Source organism: Loxodonta africana, chromosome 23 (assembly GCF_030014295.1).
Source record: "Loxodonta africana isolate mLoxAfr1 chromosome 23, mLoxAfr1.hap2, whole genome shotgun sequence".
Lineage (NCBI taxonomy): Eukaryota > Metazoa > Chordata > Mammalia > Proboscidea > Elephantidae > Loxodonta > Loxodonta africana.
The window spans coordinates 54,932,613-54,949,610 of NC_087364.1; the positions used below are offsets into that span (position 1 = coordinate 54,932,613).

The following is a 16,998-nucleotide window of genomic DNA, read 5'->3' on the forward strand; positions in this document are numbered from 1 at the left end:
GCTCAGGAAGGCAGAAATGGGTAAAAGTGACATTTATTAAAAAGTCCTATAATGCCGCTGTTCTAATCCATGGACTAGGAACTCAGTTTCCAACAAGGTTAGCATATGGGATTATATATTCTCATAGCTACATGAAGCTTGTAATTACATTTAGCCTGTAAAGTGTGCTCTGTGGTAGAGAAATATTCATCCACGTGTCACAAAACCTTGGCCGTATCTTTAGTATTTAATGACTAGTAGCATAGGCACTAGTTTTTGTTTTTTTTAGTGATAGCATTATTTATTTTTTTTATAGTGTAAGTCTGAAATATGAGTTGTTTTCCAATTCTGCCCCATGACTCCATTGGTCTAAAGTATTTTCTCTTGTTCTCACACGCACAGCGAGTAAATATACAAGTCAGGATCCCTCGGTGGTGCGAACAGTTAAGCACTGGGCTGCTAACCAAAAGATTGGTGGTTCGAGTCCACCCAGAGGCACCTTGAAAGAAAAGGCTGGCAATTCAATTCCAAAAATTGAGCATTGAAAACCCTACGGCACATAGTTCTACTCCTGATACACACGGGGTTACTGTGAGTCGGGATCGGCTCCACAGCTGGTTGACTCTCCCTTCCATCAATCAGGCAGTGATTGTTAACATGACAGGTTTGGTTAAGGCTAGGAAATGGCTGGGAGGTGAGTTTTACAAATTCTTTCAAAGTGGCTACAAACAGGAGTGTGCGTCAGGATCAACTGTTGAATTTGTCCTACAGAGAGACAAATATTTTGTTTACTGCACCATTTTTTATGAAACGGGAAATAGTGAAAAAATTTAGGGGACCCAATTATGGGAATATGCTACAATGTGGCCTTTCAAAAACAAAAATGGTAACATATAGTGCTTTGTACAATCAGGCACTATTCTCTAAAGACTTAAGATATATTAACATTTGAATCCTCATAACCATTCTGAGTTAGGTACTCTTGCTATCCCCATTTTACAGATGGGGAAACCGTAACAGTAGCTGCCTTGTCACCGCTTCCTTAGTTTGAGATGGAGCTGGGATTCAACCCCAGCTGTCATGCAGAATCCATGCTCTTAACCTGTATGGTATACTCTGCATCCACACAAACTTAGAGAGGTACACCTACACTGATGGGAAAAAGGGCCCGAGGATTTGGGTGAAAAGGTGTTTCTGAAACCGGTGCAATATTACAATCTCATCTCTCTGCTTTTTAGAAGTATGCATTGAAAATGTTTGGAAGGACACATACCAGTCGTTAACAGTGGTTACCACTGAGGAAAGGATTGGGAGTTTGGAAATGGCGACCTATTATTTAAAAAAAAAAAAAAAAAATTTTTAACCTATTATTTACATCCTTGTTATTGTGAATTTCTTTACAAGCATGAGTTTTATAATATACAATCATCAAAACAGTCACCTATGGCACAAAAACAAACAAGCATTAAAAAAAAAATCACACACATACCTAGGTGCTATCATATTAGCCAGTAGACCAAGGAATTTGGGGGAAAAAAAATGGTTCTAATGCACACTCCAGGTTGAAAAAAACTATGTTTAAAAAGCAAACTTACCTCTAATTCAGTCCTAAGTGTCCAACTTCAAACTTAAGTCTATCCCGCTTGCTAAAACGTTTCAATGGCTTTAGGTGGCAATATTTTAAAAATATACTGCGTACCGACATTTTGTCATAATAATCTTCATTGGAATTATTTGATGACTCTAAGCCATCGTTAGGATATCCACGCCAATTGTGCACTTCTCCATTTCTGTTAGTGTTGGCTATTTCTTGGCCTCTATTGGGGTGTACTGCTCCACAGGACTCAAGCTGGAAAATCAGATAATTCCCCGGTAATTGGCTATAAATTAAGCCCAGAGAAGCTTATGTGGAAAAAGAAAACGCTCTATTACAGAGAGCTTACAACTGCTATTTTGAAGGCAATGTGTACATTTTCAAAACCCTCTAATTTGAATGTGCGATTTTTCCGGAAGCTGGTATTGTCAAACGTCTGACCTCAGACCAAGGTCAGTGTGACTGAAATTTTAACGCGAGGCTTGAAGGGACAACTTAAGGTACCCATTCAATGGTTGAGTTCCTCCAGTCGTCCTGCCTGATGGCCACCCAACCTATGCTTTTGGCATTTTTGGCAGCGCGGTATCTTCTAAGCAAGCCCATTCCAACACTGAATTTGTATGTTAGAAAATAATTTAAATAGAGCTGTGATCTTTTTCTGGGTAGCTTCCCTTCCACTGGTCCTAGTTCTTAAAGTGTGACCTCGCTACCCAACTGATCATATGACCCCAACAACCAAGAAACATTAGTAATTGTCTTTTGTACTTTACTAAACACTTCGTGTTTAATATATTTTAAATTATAAAGAAATTACAAGGAACTCCTAAAAAATTTAATACAAAAATATTACAAGTTAGGACAAATAAGCATTGAGATATGACATTTGAAAAGAATCATGCAGAAAAAGCAGAGGGTTAACATTTCGTTCCTGACAGAGAGCTTCAGCAGAGAAAAGCACCGTAAAACTACTGTCCATAGCGTCTTTTCCTACACTGTATCTTGCAGATGACTATAATGGGTTTTATACTGGGACAAGAGTAATCTTTAATCTGATCTGCTATGTATTATAATAGGCAAGCAATCTCATCTATGTAAAGTGTAACAGCTAAGAAACTGGAAATCCTTTCTGTGCTTGCTCAAATGAATGTTTTACCGTAGACTTAGATGAATTTTAAATCTTATTAATCTTTAAATACCTTTTGAAGAAGTGTAAAATGTAGAAAACTAACAATCTATGCCATGCAATAAAAGTTAACCCTTTGAAAATGAAATGTTGTTAGAAAGTTCTAGCAATTGCCCCAGCTTATCATCCAATAAGACATTATAAGGCTAGGCCTGTATTAGTTTTTGTTAAGAAAGTGGAAGGGAAAAGTGAAAGACCTAGAGAATACAAGTTTTTAAAAAAACATAAACCAAAAGTATGCTTAATAGTGTTGGAAAAAAATCTCTTAACAGTTACCGGAGTTGGAATTAATTAAAGATGAAAGATGCCTAGTATTTTTTCTCATTAGATTACATAAGCTTTGTTAGGAACACAGGCAACTGGCTGAGAGAAAGTGATTAAGTTATAATTGGTTTATGCAAAGAAAAAAATACCATTAAGGAAGCTGACCCTCCTGACCTAAAAATTTTCAACAACGCGTACGTACTGTTTTGTGCTCAACTACATGGTAAGCAAACAGGTGGATCTGAGCTTTCTTTTAGTTTGTGTGAAATAATGCCCTTTAAATACAATACTGATTTTTTAAAATAATTAAGAATTGCTATTCTTTAATTGATTAGATGCTCTATTATTATTCTTTAATAAAAATAGTAACTAATCCCGTTACTTAAAAAAATCTTATCTTCTGCAAGAAGTAATAAAATAGTAAAATTCATAATTTAATCTGTGGGCTTACTTTAAAGTATGTATCTTAGAGAACAGTAAGTTTATGAAAAACAGTCATCTGGGTTCTGATGGCAGTTTTATCACTGTCAACCCCAGTATGGGCGAGAACAGAAATGTTTTTATGTTGTAAGGCTAAATCAGAGCAAAAAATTTATTCTAAAACAGATCATTGGAGGAATAGAAAGCAATTAAAATGTAAACAGGAAGTTGTAAACAAGAAATAGCAACCCTCTCTCTTTACTTGACCAGTATATAGTCTATACAAACTACATAGATATCAAAAGTTTTATATATATACACAGCCAACATAATATCAAAATATATTTTATTCTGGACCTCTTTCAGATCTGATTCAAATTACAGTTGTCAAAGCAATACAATGCAAAGGGAAACTGCAACGATAACAACAACAAAAAATGTGCCTATAAAGGATAAAAGGGTCATTGGGGACAAATCATTGTGATGTCGAACCAAAAACATTGTTAAGTGTAATTAACATGGTCCAGGACAGCATAGAACAACTATATCAGTCTTCCTTACACAATAATCATGAAAACTGAACAATAAAAGTTCTTTAACATGTACAAAAAACTGTCATGGGCTGGTTTACACTTTTACAACAGTTTTAAAGTTAACTGGATAACTAAAGAAATGATGCAGACATTTTAATCCAGTGCTATAGGTAGGCTCACAGAATTAGACCCAAAGGATTTTGTAAAAATCAAAATGAAAACATTAGAGCTACAATGTCAAAGTCAGGAAAGAAGAAAATTACTTCTGTATTCAGGGATTACAGAACTACAAAATGCAGTCTGTATGCTGTTGCCTTTAATGAGATGGATAAGTACATCAGACTCAATACAACATGCAGAACGTTTTCCTGAACTTATCCAGAAATTCCAAAGAAAACATCATGAAACAGCTTACTAGGAAAAAAAAAAAACAAAAAAAAAACCGCCCTAGTTAATCACCCTGCTTCAACACTGTCAACATAAAGGCAGAAATAAAGAATGCTATTAATACCTCAGAACTACTAGTATAAGACATCAAATTTCTAAATCAGTGTATTAAAAAAGTGAACACTTTCTCTTTCTCTTCTCTTGTCTACATTTAACTAGAATCATGTTAAAAACATTTGATATTGAATGTGAAACTTCAGAGCTACTATGGGAAGGAGTAATTCATAACTTCCCTACTCTCCTTCCATCCCTGCTGATTCAGGATGGGGGTGGGGGGAATCATCAAAAACTAGGGTCTCTTGTAGATTTGCTGCTGTTCCCCAAAATGTTGGCATTTGCTGCCATGCCACAATGTTGGTCCACTGAAAATAGGATTTCTGCAGAAACTGTCAACAGTAATTCACCATATGCAAGCACCATCCTTAGCATGCAAGAAGAAACACAGGTTCTGTAGAAATGTACTGTGTGCTTAAGAAAATGAAAATCACTGTAAAATGAGTAAATAGCATTGCATTTGAAATTGATTTTTCTGCTTTTCTAGTAAAACTTGTCATTTTTGTTCACATAAGGATGGTCATTTTGCTTTTAAGAGCAAAAAAGAAAAAAAAACAACGCATACTCCTCCTCAGGCCTCTACTCAATAATTTACATTACTCTTAAAATCATTCTACATAAACAGCTCCTTAAAAATAGTACTCTCTCATTAAATCTAATTTGACAGAAAGAAGTTTAAGAAAAAAAGGAGTGCTTTATAAGTTATGTGAAAAAGTACAAATCTTTGGCCTTTCTCTCGACATTTTTACATGTCAAAAAGCAAAAAACCTTCATGTAATTCCATCTAGTGATTACTTTTTGCACCATAATTTGTTTTTTACACCACAAAAGGAGGCACTTTCAGTATCTGTATAAGGTGTTTAATCCTAAAACATACCTAGAGTATAATTAAACACAATTAGATACACTCTAAGACCCATTAGGAAATGAAAAGTTCCCACTTTTAAAAGTCATTTGAAAGTCAGTGATGGTAGCTGATCAACAATAGGAAATGGGAATTGGAACAAATTATGAAGAATTTATGGAATTACCGACATGGATAAGAACAAAGATATTCCTTTAGGATGTGTAAGAGTGACAGCTGCTCTTTCTTTTGTCTATTTTAATCAATTAGTATTCATTCAAGTTTTCTTACTTATGATGAGTAATCATCCTAATAACTATGATATCATAATTACTATGATAAGATTCCTTTCTTACAGTAGCTTATACAACAATGATATACAATGAATACCATGGGGGGGGAAAAACAAACTACTGGATTCAAATGATTTTCAGGGATAAGTTCTCAGGAAAAAAAAAAAAAAAAGAAGGGAAATCGAGCTAGAACCTCAAATATAGAACTTTACAGGCTGTGAAACTCCGTCTCTTGCAATCATACGTTACTGCCCAAATTAGAGACAGTCTTGTTTTTGTCCATTGGAGCAGCATCGTGGCACATCAGCAGGCAATGATGATGTTGAGAACAGCAGCAAAAATAAATAAATAACTGTGTGCGCATACAGAACCCAAGCCTACATAATGGATACCTTTCAGGTAAGTTTACACTTAAAAAGACCCAAGACTTCAGGATATTAAAGCTCTGTATTTATAATCTTTTATATGTCCTATTGTGGCTATTATGCTTAAGTAACATCGCTAAAGATTAAAAAGAAAAACAAAAACAGAAAAGATGACAATACCATAAAAACGTAGCTGTCTATTTTGGCAGCTATGCTGCAGAATTTCTTGACTGTCTTTTACTTGGCTGGGAGAAAGCAAATCACTAACTGTTATGCAAATGAATAAACTGTCCATATCAAAATACAAAAGTACTATCAATAATCACCTCTGACTTTCAGATTTAACTTCAGTGCAATTGACAAATGCATCGCTAAAGGAAAATGCAGCTTAAACATACTCAAAACATTTGTGTCTATTCCTGGGAGCACATTTAAAAATTATTGCACAGATTTTTTTATTTTTATTTATTTTTTTTAAACAACAACAGAGGTCAAGCACAGATGTGGACCTCCAGCAATAAAAGCAAGATTTCAAGTGCCAGATACTCAGCATATTAGGTTTCCTACATAAGTCACAGGGTAATAGTTCTAAATATCTATAATATGTTCCAAAACCCTAAAAACAGCTGGCACAAAACCATCATGAATGACTGCCTTTCCAGATGTAAATTTTAAAAAATATTATTACAGTATTATAGTCCCCACTGACAACAACTGGGGTACATTTAACAATGTACTGTGAAATTAAGTGTATTTATTCTCTTTACCAATAGCAAATGCTACCCTACCTTAGAAAAACGAAGACTTGCTTCAACCAAGGCTGTTTTGTAAAAATAGCAAAAACAACAAACACTGGAAATCGAAGCTGCATTCCTTGGAGTACATCAGTTTCTATTTAAACTTAAAACATGGGTTAAAATTTTAGTAGTAAAGGACTCAGAATAATTAGTGACAGAAATAGTGTTATAAATTTGCTAAGCTGAATAATAAAAAAAAAGCGATTCCTTAATTAAAATCTTTGACACATAAATGTGACAACAATTTTCTCCAAAATGGAACACTCCTGGATTCTTGTTAATCATGGAACTGTGTTAATCACACATATAAACATGGCTTCATGCTGTCATTTGTTTATCTTAGCTTTTAGCTGCATGAGCGCAAGAGGAGGATTGATGATAACTATTCTTAGGAAAATACTTGATATTATAAAGAGATTAAAAGACATGATATAGTAGTGATGAATGGAAAAAAAAAAATAGCAGCTTAAACCTACCTATTTGAAAACATGTAGTCACAAGTACCACAAACGCAGAATCAGAGCAGCAGGGAGGTTAGTGCAATTATGTTTTTGTTTTTTTTTTTAATTTAAATTCTGAATCATTGCTATTTCAAAACACCTTGAAGCAAGTCTTTTGTTTTAAAGATTGTTTTTTAAACTAAGGTAGCAAACATTTTGCCATGTAATGGCAGTGTTATATGCCGTTATCTTGCTTTGAATAAAGAAAAATAACATGAGAGATTTTTAATACTGGAGTTTGGTTACATTATATATTAAGCTTCTACACATAATGATGGACACTTTGAGAAGCTATTCCTTATCCAGAAACATTTTAATCTCTTAAAAAACAAAGCAAAACAAAAAAACAACAAACAAAAAAAAAAACCCAGATCTACTTTGCTCCTTTTCACAATAGTGCACGTTTTAACCATATTTTAGCTATGGCTACAAAACATCAGGAGAATTTTTTTTTTTATGCATCTTCAATATGGTATTTAAAAAAAAAATTTTTTTTTGTGCCCTTCTAGTCTTGAATTGGCAGAAGTATGTCCCAAAAAAGCAACTATTGCATTTCAGCCACATCACCAAAAAAACCAGAGCATAACACCCTTTTACTGCTGTGTCTCAGAGACCGACATGACCAAAGCCATATATTTCTATTTCATTTCCAACTCCCCCTTCCCACAACATGCACCAATTGAATATATGCTCTGGGAGCCATAAAATGTACCAAACATCTACCTCTTCAAAAGAATGCATTAAAATATTTTTAAGAATTTTTTTTTGTTTAAAAGGTGAAAAAAAAATATAAACAAGAAACTGATTCACTCCCTTACTTCATGCATCCATTAACTAAACCAAAAACAAAGTTTAAAAGCAAGAACAAACTACTGCTGTAAGTTTTTGTAAGTCCATTTTCTCTGTACATACAAACGGCTTACTGAAGGGAAAAAAAAAAGAATATAATCCATGGTGTCTGCTGAGTCAAGAGAGATAAACAAGGCTGTCATTAGTATCCAAAAACTGGTATATGTAAGATCTGCTTTTATAATGTATATTTCTCTTTTTTCTTCTGTTTTTCATATCCAAAACTTCTAAATGCTATTTTGGGGGCACAGCAGATTAGATTCCAGCACTTGGTGAACAGAATTCACAAGCTGTGACAAAACTCTGTCGTCTTCAGGGTGCAATTTTGTTTATATACACTGTATGTATATATTTCTTTTAGATTTGGCTGTAGTGGACTGGCCATGGTTCAAGTGGGACTATAGCAGTACATGGGTCAAGGACAGTCATTTTGGCTATGTACACATTCATAGTCGGTCCATGGCTTCCAACTAGTAGCGCTATTTCCGAAGGTCTAATACACAAACCTGTTAAGAAATAAAAATGATCAACCCATGTGTTCAGAATTCTCTTGTACATTTTATACCATTTTAGTTGAACTTTCCTACGGGACAGCTTGTAATCTGTTACATATTTCCAAGTTCATAAAACCAGTAATAATCTTGAAATGGGCACTTAACCAAAAGAAATCAGAGAGAACATCTAAGCAGATGGAGGAAATAACAATGAGTTAATACCCTAAAGGTGGGGAGGCAGGCGACAGTTAAGATTTTTAGGGACCACTCTCTGTTAACTAAAAACTAGAAAAGATATGCTCAAAATAGACCATTCCCTGTCTCCTGGGCCCCAGTGAAAAAATAGTAGAGGTTATATAAAGCTGTAGTTTGGGTAAACAGCTAGTGGCTAGACCCTTTCCAACCTCCCTTTGCTTTTAGGGCTTTGGAAGCCGTAACCAGTATTTCCATAAAGAGCTGGCCGACTTCATCCTCAAAATCTCACAGTAACACACACTCCTCCATGCAGGACTCGCCTGCCTCTCTACACCCCTTCCTGCCTCTCTACACTCCCCGCTTCCTGCCTCTCTACACCCTCTTCCTGCCTCTCTACACCCCCTTCCTCTGAAACCACCAACACACTTCTGAACAGAGGGTGAAATGGGCATTTAAAACTCCAGTCACTGTTTATTCTCTCAGAGTGTTTTGTTTCACTAATAAAAGCTGACATAAAAGAAGAACTATTTCTTAATTATGAAAACTCTTTTCTGGCAAAAAAAAAGTCTAAATCTTAGTTACATTCTCTGAATGCAATGAATGTGAAAACTATGCTACCTTCAGGAAAAAAAAAAGATCAATATATCTTTAAATTTATTAAAAAGAAAAAAACTTCTGTATTCTTTTGCAGTCACGGTCACAATAAACCATTTTGTCCCGTGTGTGTGTGTGTACCTGTTTCTGTGTCTGTACCCACATCCCCTTTGGAAACACCTTACTCTACTTACTGAACCATCTGATGCACTGGCTCCAACTTTGTCTCCTGCTGCATTCCAGCAAACTTCAAAAATTCCACCTGTTCCCCTATAGCTGTGAACTAGAGCACCTGTCTATAAAAAAAAAAAAAAAACAGAATCATAAAAGTGACAATATATGTCATTAGAAATCTAAATATCGAGATAAAGAAATTATATGGCTTTATTACCAGCAATCAGAGTGAGGTCTTAAACTCCAAAATAACTATAAATTCTGAAACACTGGAAAACACTAGCCTGCTCTCACCAGATCACATACATACACATTCAGTTTCTCCAGTGTTGATAAACTTCTTTGCTAAGGTGTCTTTGGCCTCTTTGACACAGTTAATAACAACTATAGTATTCAATGTATAACACGGAATAAACTTGTTACAGTTGCTGTTGACGGATGCATGACTCTGACCAATATGTAGAGAAACAAAATTCAGAATTTTTTTTTTACAAAACATTCTAAAGAGGAAATAGAACAAACTACAGACAACAGAGCAATACAGACAACTCCAGTAAAAGTCGGTTAGTTACTGCATATTTACTAACCAGACCTCAAGGCAGGGGGGGTTATAAAAGAAGCTAAGGTAATATAAGACATGCACAGGAGTCTTGGAAGAATTTGTTACACTTTAAAAAAAAAAATTCAACCAGGAACACCAATAATTTCACCAATTTAACTGAATCATAACTAAATTATTTTATTCCTGTAGTAATGGAAGCAAAATCATACAGTCGCCAATGAAGAACTAAAATGCTGCCTAAAAATGCATTTGCTTATGAGACCAGCCAGTAAGTACGGCGAAAGTGAGAGGTGCTGCTGTGAAAACGGGAAAGCCGTGAAACCTATGCTTCTGGTGTGCTGCCCTGACAAACCTGAGAAGTATCTCTGCAGCTTTACGGTGACACAAAAAGTCAAGACAACGTGACGCCAAACCATGCACCTTGTAAATACCTACCAGAGAGCGGCCCCTAAGTTAACCAACTGTCTTGGAAGACTATGTCTTCAAATTCAGGTTGGTGATGGTACACAAACCATAGACACACTGCTATAGTTGATCACACTGGGCAGGCTCAACGCTTTTCTTTCTTAGCTAAAATTTCTCACAATTTGTGAGATTAACGGAAAAGACTGCGTATAGTAACTTATTACTGTTGAGTAGATTCCACTACGTCTTGCGTATCTACAGTTAGTTAGGACAGAAAAGACTGGCACCAACAAAACATGAGGTTTAGAAAGTAAAATCTATAGAGAAGTAAAATTTGGGGTTAAAAAAACAAAACTTCCTTTCAAAAACAATTATCAATTCCTAAGTCTGAACTGAACCAAAACCGTATGGTTGACAGAGCTATGACACTGTGGAAATATAATATTAAATGTCTACCTCATATCATATATAAAACATAATTCCAAATGGGTTAAAAATACAATGGAAAACACAAAACTTGAAAACTTCTATGAAGAAAAATCAGAGACCTCCGCGGCATCTATATAAGAATTTACTAAGCTACAAAAAGCACCAATCAAAAGAGAAAGATTAATCATTTGAATATATTAAAAATTCTATGATACTCCATGAAGAAAATTAAAAATCATTCCAATCCATATGACCAAAGAGCATCAGTATCCAAAATGCATAATGAACTGCAACCAATCATATAAAAATAGAAAAATAGGCTAAAAAATAAAAAAGCTACTCAAAAGAGAGAGTCTGATTGAATTCTAAGTACAAGGAAAGATGTATACATTTCAATGGTCAAGAAAATAATGCAAATTAAAACAAAATACTGTTTCATAGCCATCAAATTGGAAAAAATGTTAAAATTAAGTCTGGTAACACTCAAAATCCAAGCCTGCTGCTGTCTGGTCAATTCCGACTCACAACAACAACACAGGACAGAGTAGAACCGACCCATAGGGTTTCCAAGGCTATAATCTTTATGGAAGGAGACTACCACATTTTATTTCCTCTGAGCTGCTGGTGGGCTCAAACTGCTGACCTTTTGGTTGACAGCTGAGTGCTTAACCACTGTGCCACCAGGGCTCCGTGATAACCCTTTCGATAAGGAAAAATGGGAAATCTTAAATATTGCCATTAAAAGTATAAACTGGTATAAAAGTGATAATTTTGGAGAGCAGTTTGGCATGTATAAGCTATGGGCCTGGGATTTCCACTCAAAGTGTGCAAGTTAAATAAACTTTCATTCATGTGCACAAGTAAACATGTACAAGGATATTCATAGAATGTTGCAGATAATATAAAAAAGTCCATAAATAGAGAAATGAATTTAAAAGCTGTGGTATACTCATACACTACTCTATAGCCATCAAAAGAAACCATCATTCTAGAGCGCCGTTATTTTTATTGTGCTTTAGGTGAGAGTTTAAAGCTCAATTTCTCATACAAAAATTTATACACATATTGTTTGTGGCGCTCGTTACAATCCTTATAACGTGACAGCACACTCTCCCTTTCTGCTCTGGGTTTCCCATGTCCATCCAACCAGCTCCTGGTCTCTTCCTGCCTTCTCATACGGCTTCCAGGCAGGAGCTGCCCATTTTGTCTCATGTATTTGCTTGAACTAAGCAGCACACTCTTCATGAGTATTATTTTATGTTTTACAGTCCAGTCTAATTTTTGTCTGAAGAGTGGGCTTCAGGAACGGTTTTAGTTCTGGGTTAACAGAGCGTCCAAGGGCCATGGCTTCGAAAATTCCTCCAGTCTCAGACCATTAAGTCCGGTTTTTTTACGTTGAGTTCTGCACCATACTTTTCCCCTGTACCATCAGGGACTCTCCATTGAGTTCCCTGTCAGGGCAGTCACTGGTGGTAGCCAGGCATCATCTAGTTCTTCTGATCTCAGGCTGATGGAGTCTCTGGTTTTACGTGGCCCTTTTGTCTCTTGGGCTAATATTTTCCTTGTGTCTTTGTTATTCTTCATTCTCCTTCAGAATGACATGTTATCAAAGTAAATAAATTTCAAAAAATATCAAGTGGATAAAAAACACAAGTTTGAAAATATGCATATCATTTATGACAATTATAATACACAAAATAGCGTTATGGTTATTTTTAGGTGCCAACTAGTCTGTTCCAACTCATAGTGATCCTACATACAACAGAATGAAACACTGCCCAGTTCTGCGCCATCCTCACAATCGTTGTTATACTTGAGCCCATTTGTTACAGCCACTGTGTCAATCCATCTCATTGAGGGTCTTCCTCTTTTTTGCTGACCCTCTACTTTACCAAGCATGATGTCCTCTGGGGACTGGTCCCTCCTGACAACATGTCCAAAGTATATGAGACAAAGTCGCATCATGTCATTTCTAAGGAGCATTCTGGCTATATTTCTTCAAAGACAGATTTGTTTGTTCTTCTGGCAGTCTGTGGCATGTTTAATATTCTTCACCAACACTATAATTCAAAGGCATCAACTCTTCTTCAGTCTTCCTTATTCACTGTCCGTGTTTTGCATGTATATGAGGTGAATGAAAATACCATGGCCTGTGTCAGGCGCACCTTAGTCCTCAAAGTGACGTTTCGCTTTTCAATGCTTTAAAGAAGTCTTTTGTAGCAGATTTGCCCCGATACAATACATTGTTTCATTTCTTGACTGCCACAATCAATGCGGGTTGATTGTGGATTCAAGTAAGATGAAATTCTTGACAATGTCAATATTTTCTCCATATATCATAATGTTGCTTATTGGTCCAGTTATGATGGTTTTTGTTTTCTTTATGTTGAGGTCCAATCCATACTGAAGGCTGCAGTTTTTGCTCTTTATCAGTAAGTGCTTCAAGTTCTCTTCACTTTCAGCAACTTGTATTATCTGCATATCTCAAGTTGTTGATAAGCGTTCCTCCAATCCTGATGCCACGTCCTTCTTCATAATAAACCCAGCTTCTTGGATTATTTACTCAGCATACAGATTGAATAAGTATGGTAAAAGGATACAACCATGATGCACACCTTTCCTGACTTTAAACCACAAAGTATTCCCTTGCTCTGTTCATATGACTCCCTCTTTGTCTCTGTACAGGTTCCTCACGAGGACAATGAAGTGTTCTGGAATTCCCATCTTTCACAATGTTATCCATAATTTGTTATGATCCACACAGTCAAATGCTTTTGCACAGTCAATAAAACACAGGTAAACATCTTGCGTATTTTCTGCCTTCAGCCAAGATCCACCTAACATCAGCAAAGACATCACTCATTTCACATAACTCTTCTGAATCTAGCTTCAATTTCGGCAGTTCCCTGTTGATGCGCTCCTGCAACCACTTTTGAATGATCTCCAGCAAAATTTTACTTACGTGTGTTATCGGTGATATTGTTTGGATAATCTCTGCATTCTGCTGGGTCAGCTTCTTTGGAATGGCCACGGATAGGGATCTCTTCTGGTCAGCTGGCCAGGTAGCTGTCTTTCAAATTTCTTGACACAGATGAGTGAGCACCTCCAGTGCTGCATCCATTAGTATTCCGTCAATTCCTGGAGCCTTGTTTTTCGCCAGTGCCTTAAGTGCAGCTTGGACCTCTTCCTTCAGTACCATTAGTTCTTGATCATATGCTACCTCCTGAAATGGTTGAACACCAATCAGTTCTTTTTGGTACAGTAACTCCGTGTATTCCTTCCATCTTCTTTTGATGCTTCCTGTGTCATTCAATATTTTCCCCATTGAATCCTTCATTATTACAACTTGAGGCATACATTTTTTCTTCAGTTCTTTCAGCATGAGAAATGCCAAGCAGGTTCTTCCCTTTTAGTTTTCTAACTCCAGGTCTTTGCACATGTCATTATAATACTTTACTTTGTCTTCTTAAGGAATCCTTTGAAATCTTCTGTTTAGCTCTTTTACTTCATCATTTCCTCCTTTCCCTTTAGCTACTCCACGTTCAAGATCAAGTTTCAGAGTCTCTTCTGACATCTATTTTGGTCTTTTCTTTCTTTCCTGTCTTTTTATTGACCTCTTGCTTTCTTCATGTATGATTTGTCTTTGATGTCATTCTACAATTTGTCTGGACTTCAGTCATTAGTGTTCAATGTGTCAAATCTATTCTAGAGGTGGTCTCCAAATTCAGGTGGGATATACTCAAGGTCGTATTTTGGCTCTTGTGGACTTGTTTTAATTTTCTTCAGCTTCAACTTGAATTTGCGTATGAGCAATTGATGGTCTGTTCCGCAGTTGGCTCCTGGCCTTGTTCTGACTGATTACATTGAGCTTCTCCATCGTTTCTTTCCACAGATGTAGTCGATATGATTCCTGTATATTCTGTCTGGCAAAATCCACATGTATGGCTGCCATTTATATTGTTGAAAAAAGGTATTTGCAACGAAGAAGTCATTTGTCTTGCAAAATTCTATCACGTGATTTCTGGTGGCGTTTCTGTCATCAAGGTCATATTTTCCAACTACTGATCATTCTTTGTTCCCAACTTTCCCATTCCAATCACTAGTAATTATCAATGCATACTCATTTCATGTTAGTACAATTTTAACACAAAAAATAGTAGTATATATCATTTATTACGAAATGATGGATACTTTCTTCAGAGTTGCTATAGCCTCTAAGAAGGAAGAGAAGAGAGAGGAGGTGTATACTTTTGCTGTATTTGTAACATTTTATCCTGAATATATATTTAAAAAAAAAAAGGGGGGGAAGAAATCTAAAACAATTGTGGCAAAATGTTCCTGTCAAACTAAGAATATCAGTTTTATCATTTTGTGTGTATTTAAAATATTTTATAATTATAAATTAAAATGAACAAAAACTAAGACTAATTTGAATATACACTGTGATTTCTATACTTACATATTCACTTTCACAAATTATTCAACTGGTTTTCAATTTCAGAAGGTTGTTAGGTTCACAATCAGTTTTCTCCCATAAACACAAATTTATAAATAAAAATCAGAAATAAATTTTTTTAAACACACATATTGTAGTTATCCCTGCTGGTTAAAAGCTATGACTATTAACTAAAATGTCAGCAGTTCAAACTCACCAGGAGCTCCTTGGAAAACCTATGGGGTATTTCTACTCTGTCTTATAGGGTCACTATGAGTCAGAATTGACTCAATGGCAACAGGTTTGGCTTTTTGGGGATCTTTATTGCAGTTACAGTATATAATCCAATAAAGGCACATACTGATAAAAAGAGAAAGCAGAGGTGTAGCAATAAGAAAGGAATGATAAAATATTAAAGTTGAATATTTTTAGTTTAAAATGTAATTTAAGATTAAGGCTTAATAATTATTTGTTCAAACAGGAAAAAATATTTGCAACTGAGATCACAAAGCCCTTATTTTTCTAGCATATAAAGAGCTCCTGGAAATGAAGAAGACTAATAATCAGGAAAAGACCAATGATTAGTTTAAAAAAAAAAAAAGGACATGATTAGACAGTTCACAGGAAAAATAATATGAAAAACTCAAACATATAAAAAGATGCTCAATCTCACTCATAAAAGAAATGCAAATGAACACTACAGCGAATGAAGACTATGGGGTAACATATTCTCTTATATTGCCAGTGGGAATATAAAATGGAATTATCACTATGCTTTTGTTTTACAGATAGAACTCAGAAAGAATACCCTAAAAGAGAAATGTATAAAAACTGCTGCTTGTGGGAGACAGACAGAAGTGAGATATTCTCGATGTGTATCTTTTTAGAATGTTTTGTTTTCTTTTTAAAAACTATATGAACATAGAGCTGAATCAAAAATACTGGAAGATGATCTATGCAAATTAATCGGTGTAGTCACCTACTGCAATTAGCTATATACAAAGAGAAACAGCTACAACCACAAATACCTGATCAGTGAAGGGGGACAAGTCATGTGAGTGCCATTTAAGAAACAGCGTACATAGAGCATAAAAATTAAAACTTTAAGAAGATAAAAACTGAAATCAGCAGAATGCTTTTCCAGTTTTAGCAAAGGATCTCTGTATCATTATCTTGAAAAGATATAGTCAAAACTTTGTTTCTGATAAATCACTGTGTTCAGTCATAAAATCTTCTCTTTCAACACATTTTATACTACTCACACCGTAGCTCCTTCAAAGATAATTATTTTAGAAAACAAAGAAATTATGTCATTTATCTAAAGAAATGCATCTGAGACAGTGTCACATTCTGTGTCTGCAAAATTATTTGAAAAAAAAAAAAAAAAAACGAAAAACAAGGAAGGAACCTAAACCCATTTGTTAAGTGTGGTCTATATATGAAAATGTAATTTCAGCTGGTTCCAATCTTCACTTACCTGTAAATTCCCAAAAAAAGTGTTCTTAATTTTAAAACTGAGAATAGCTGCCACAAGACAAATGGGAAACCAAAAAGAAAGCATACAAATGTTTCCTACTAGATATAAGAG

General features: G+C 35.3%; 1 protein-coding gene across 10 annotated transcripts in view; it reads right to left on the reverse strand.

Moving 5' to 3' along the window:
* Positions 1–254: 254 nt before the first annotated feature.
* TBL1XR1 (TBL1X/Y related 1) overlaps positions 255–16,998 on the reverse strand; it is a 190,293-nt gene continuing 173,549 nt past the window's right edge. For all 10 annotated transcript variants that reach the window (XM_064275495.1, XM_064275494.1, XM_064275491.1 and 7 more), the window contains 2 exons: positions 9,600–9,701; positions 255–8,628 (listed from right to left, as the gene is read on the reverse strand). In XM_064275495.1, the coding sequence (XP_064131565.1) occupies positions 8,602–8,628; positions 9,600–9,701 (129 nt within the window). In that variant the 3' untranslated portion in view covers positions 255–8,601. The remainder of the gene's footprint in view (positions 8,629–9,599; positions 9,702–16,998) is intronic.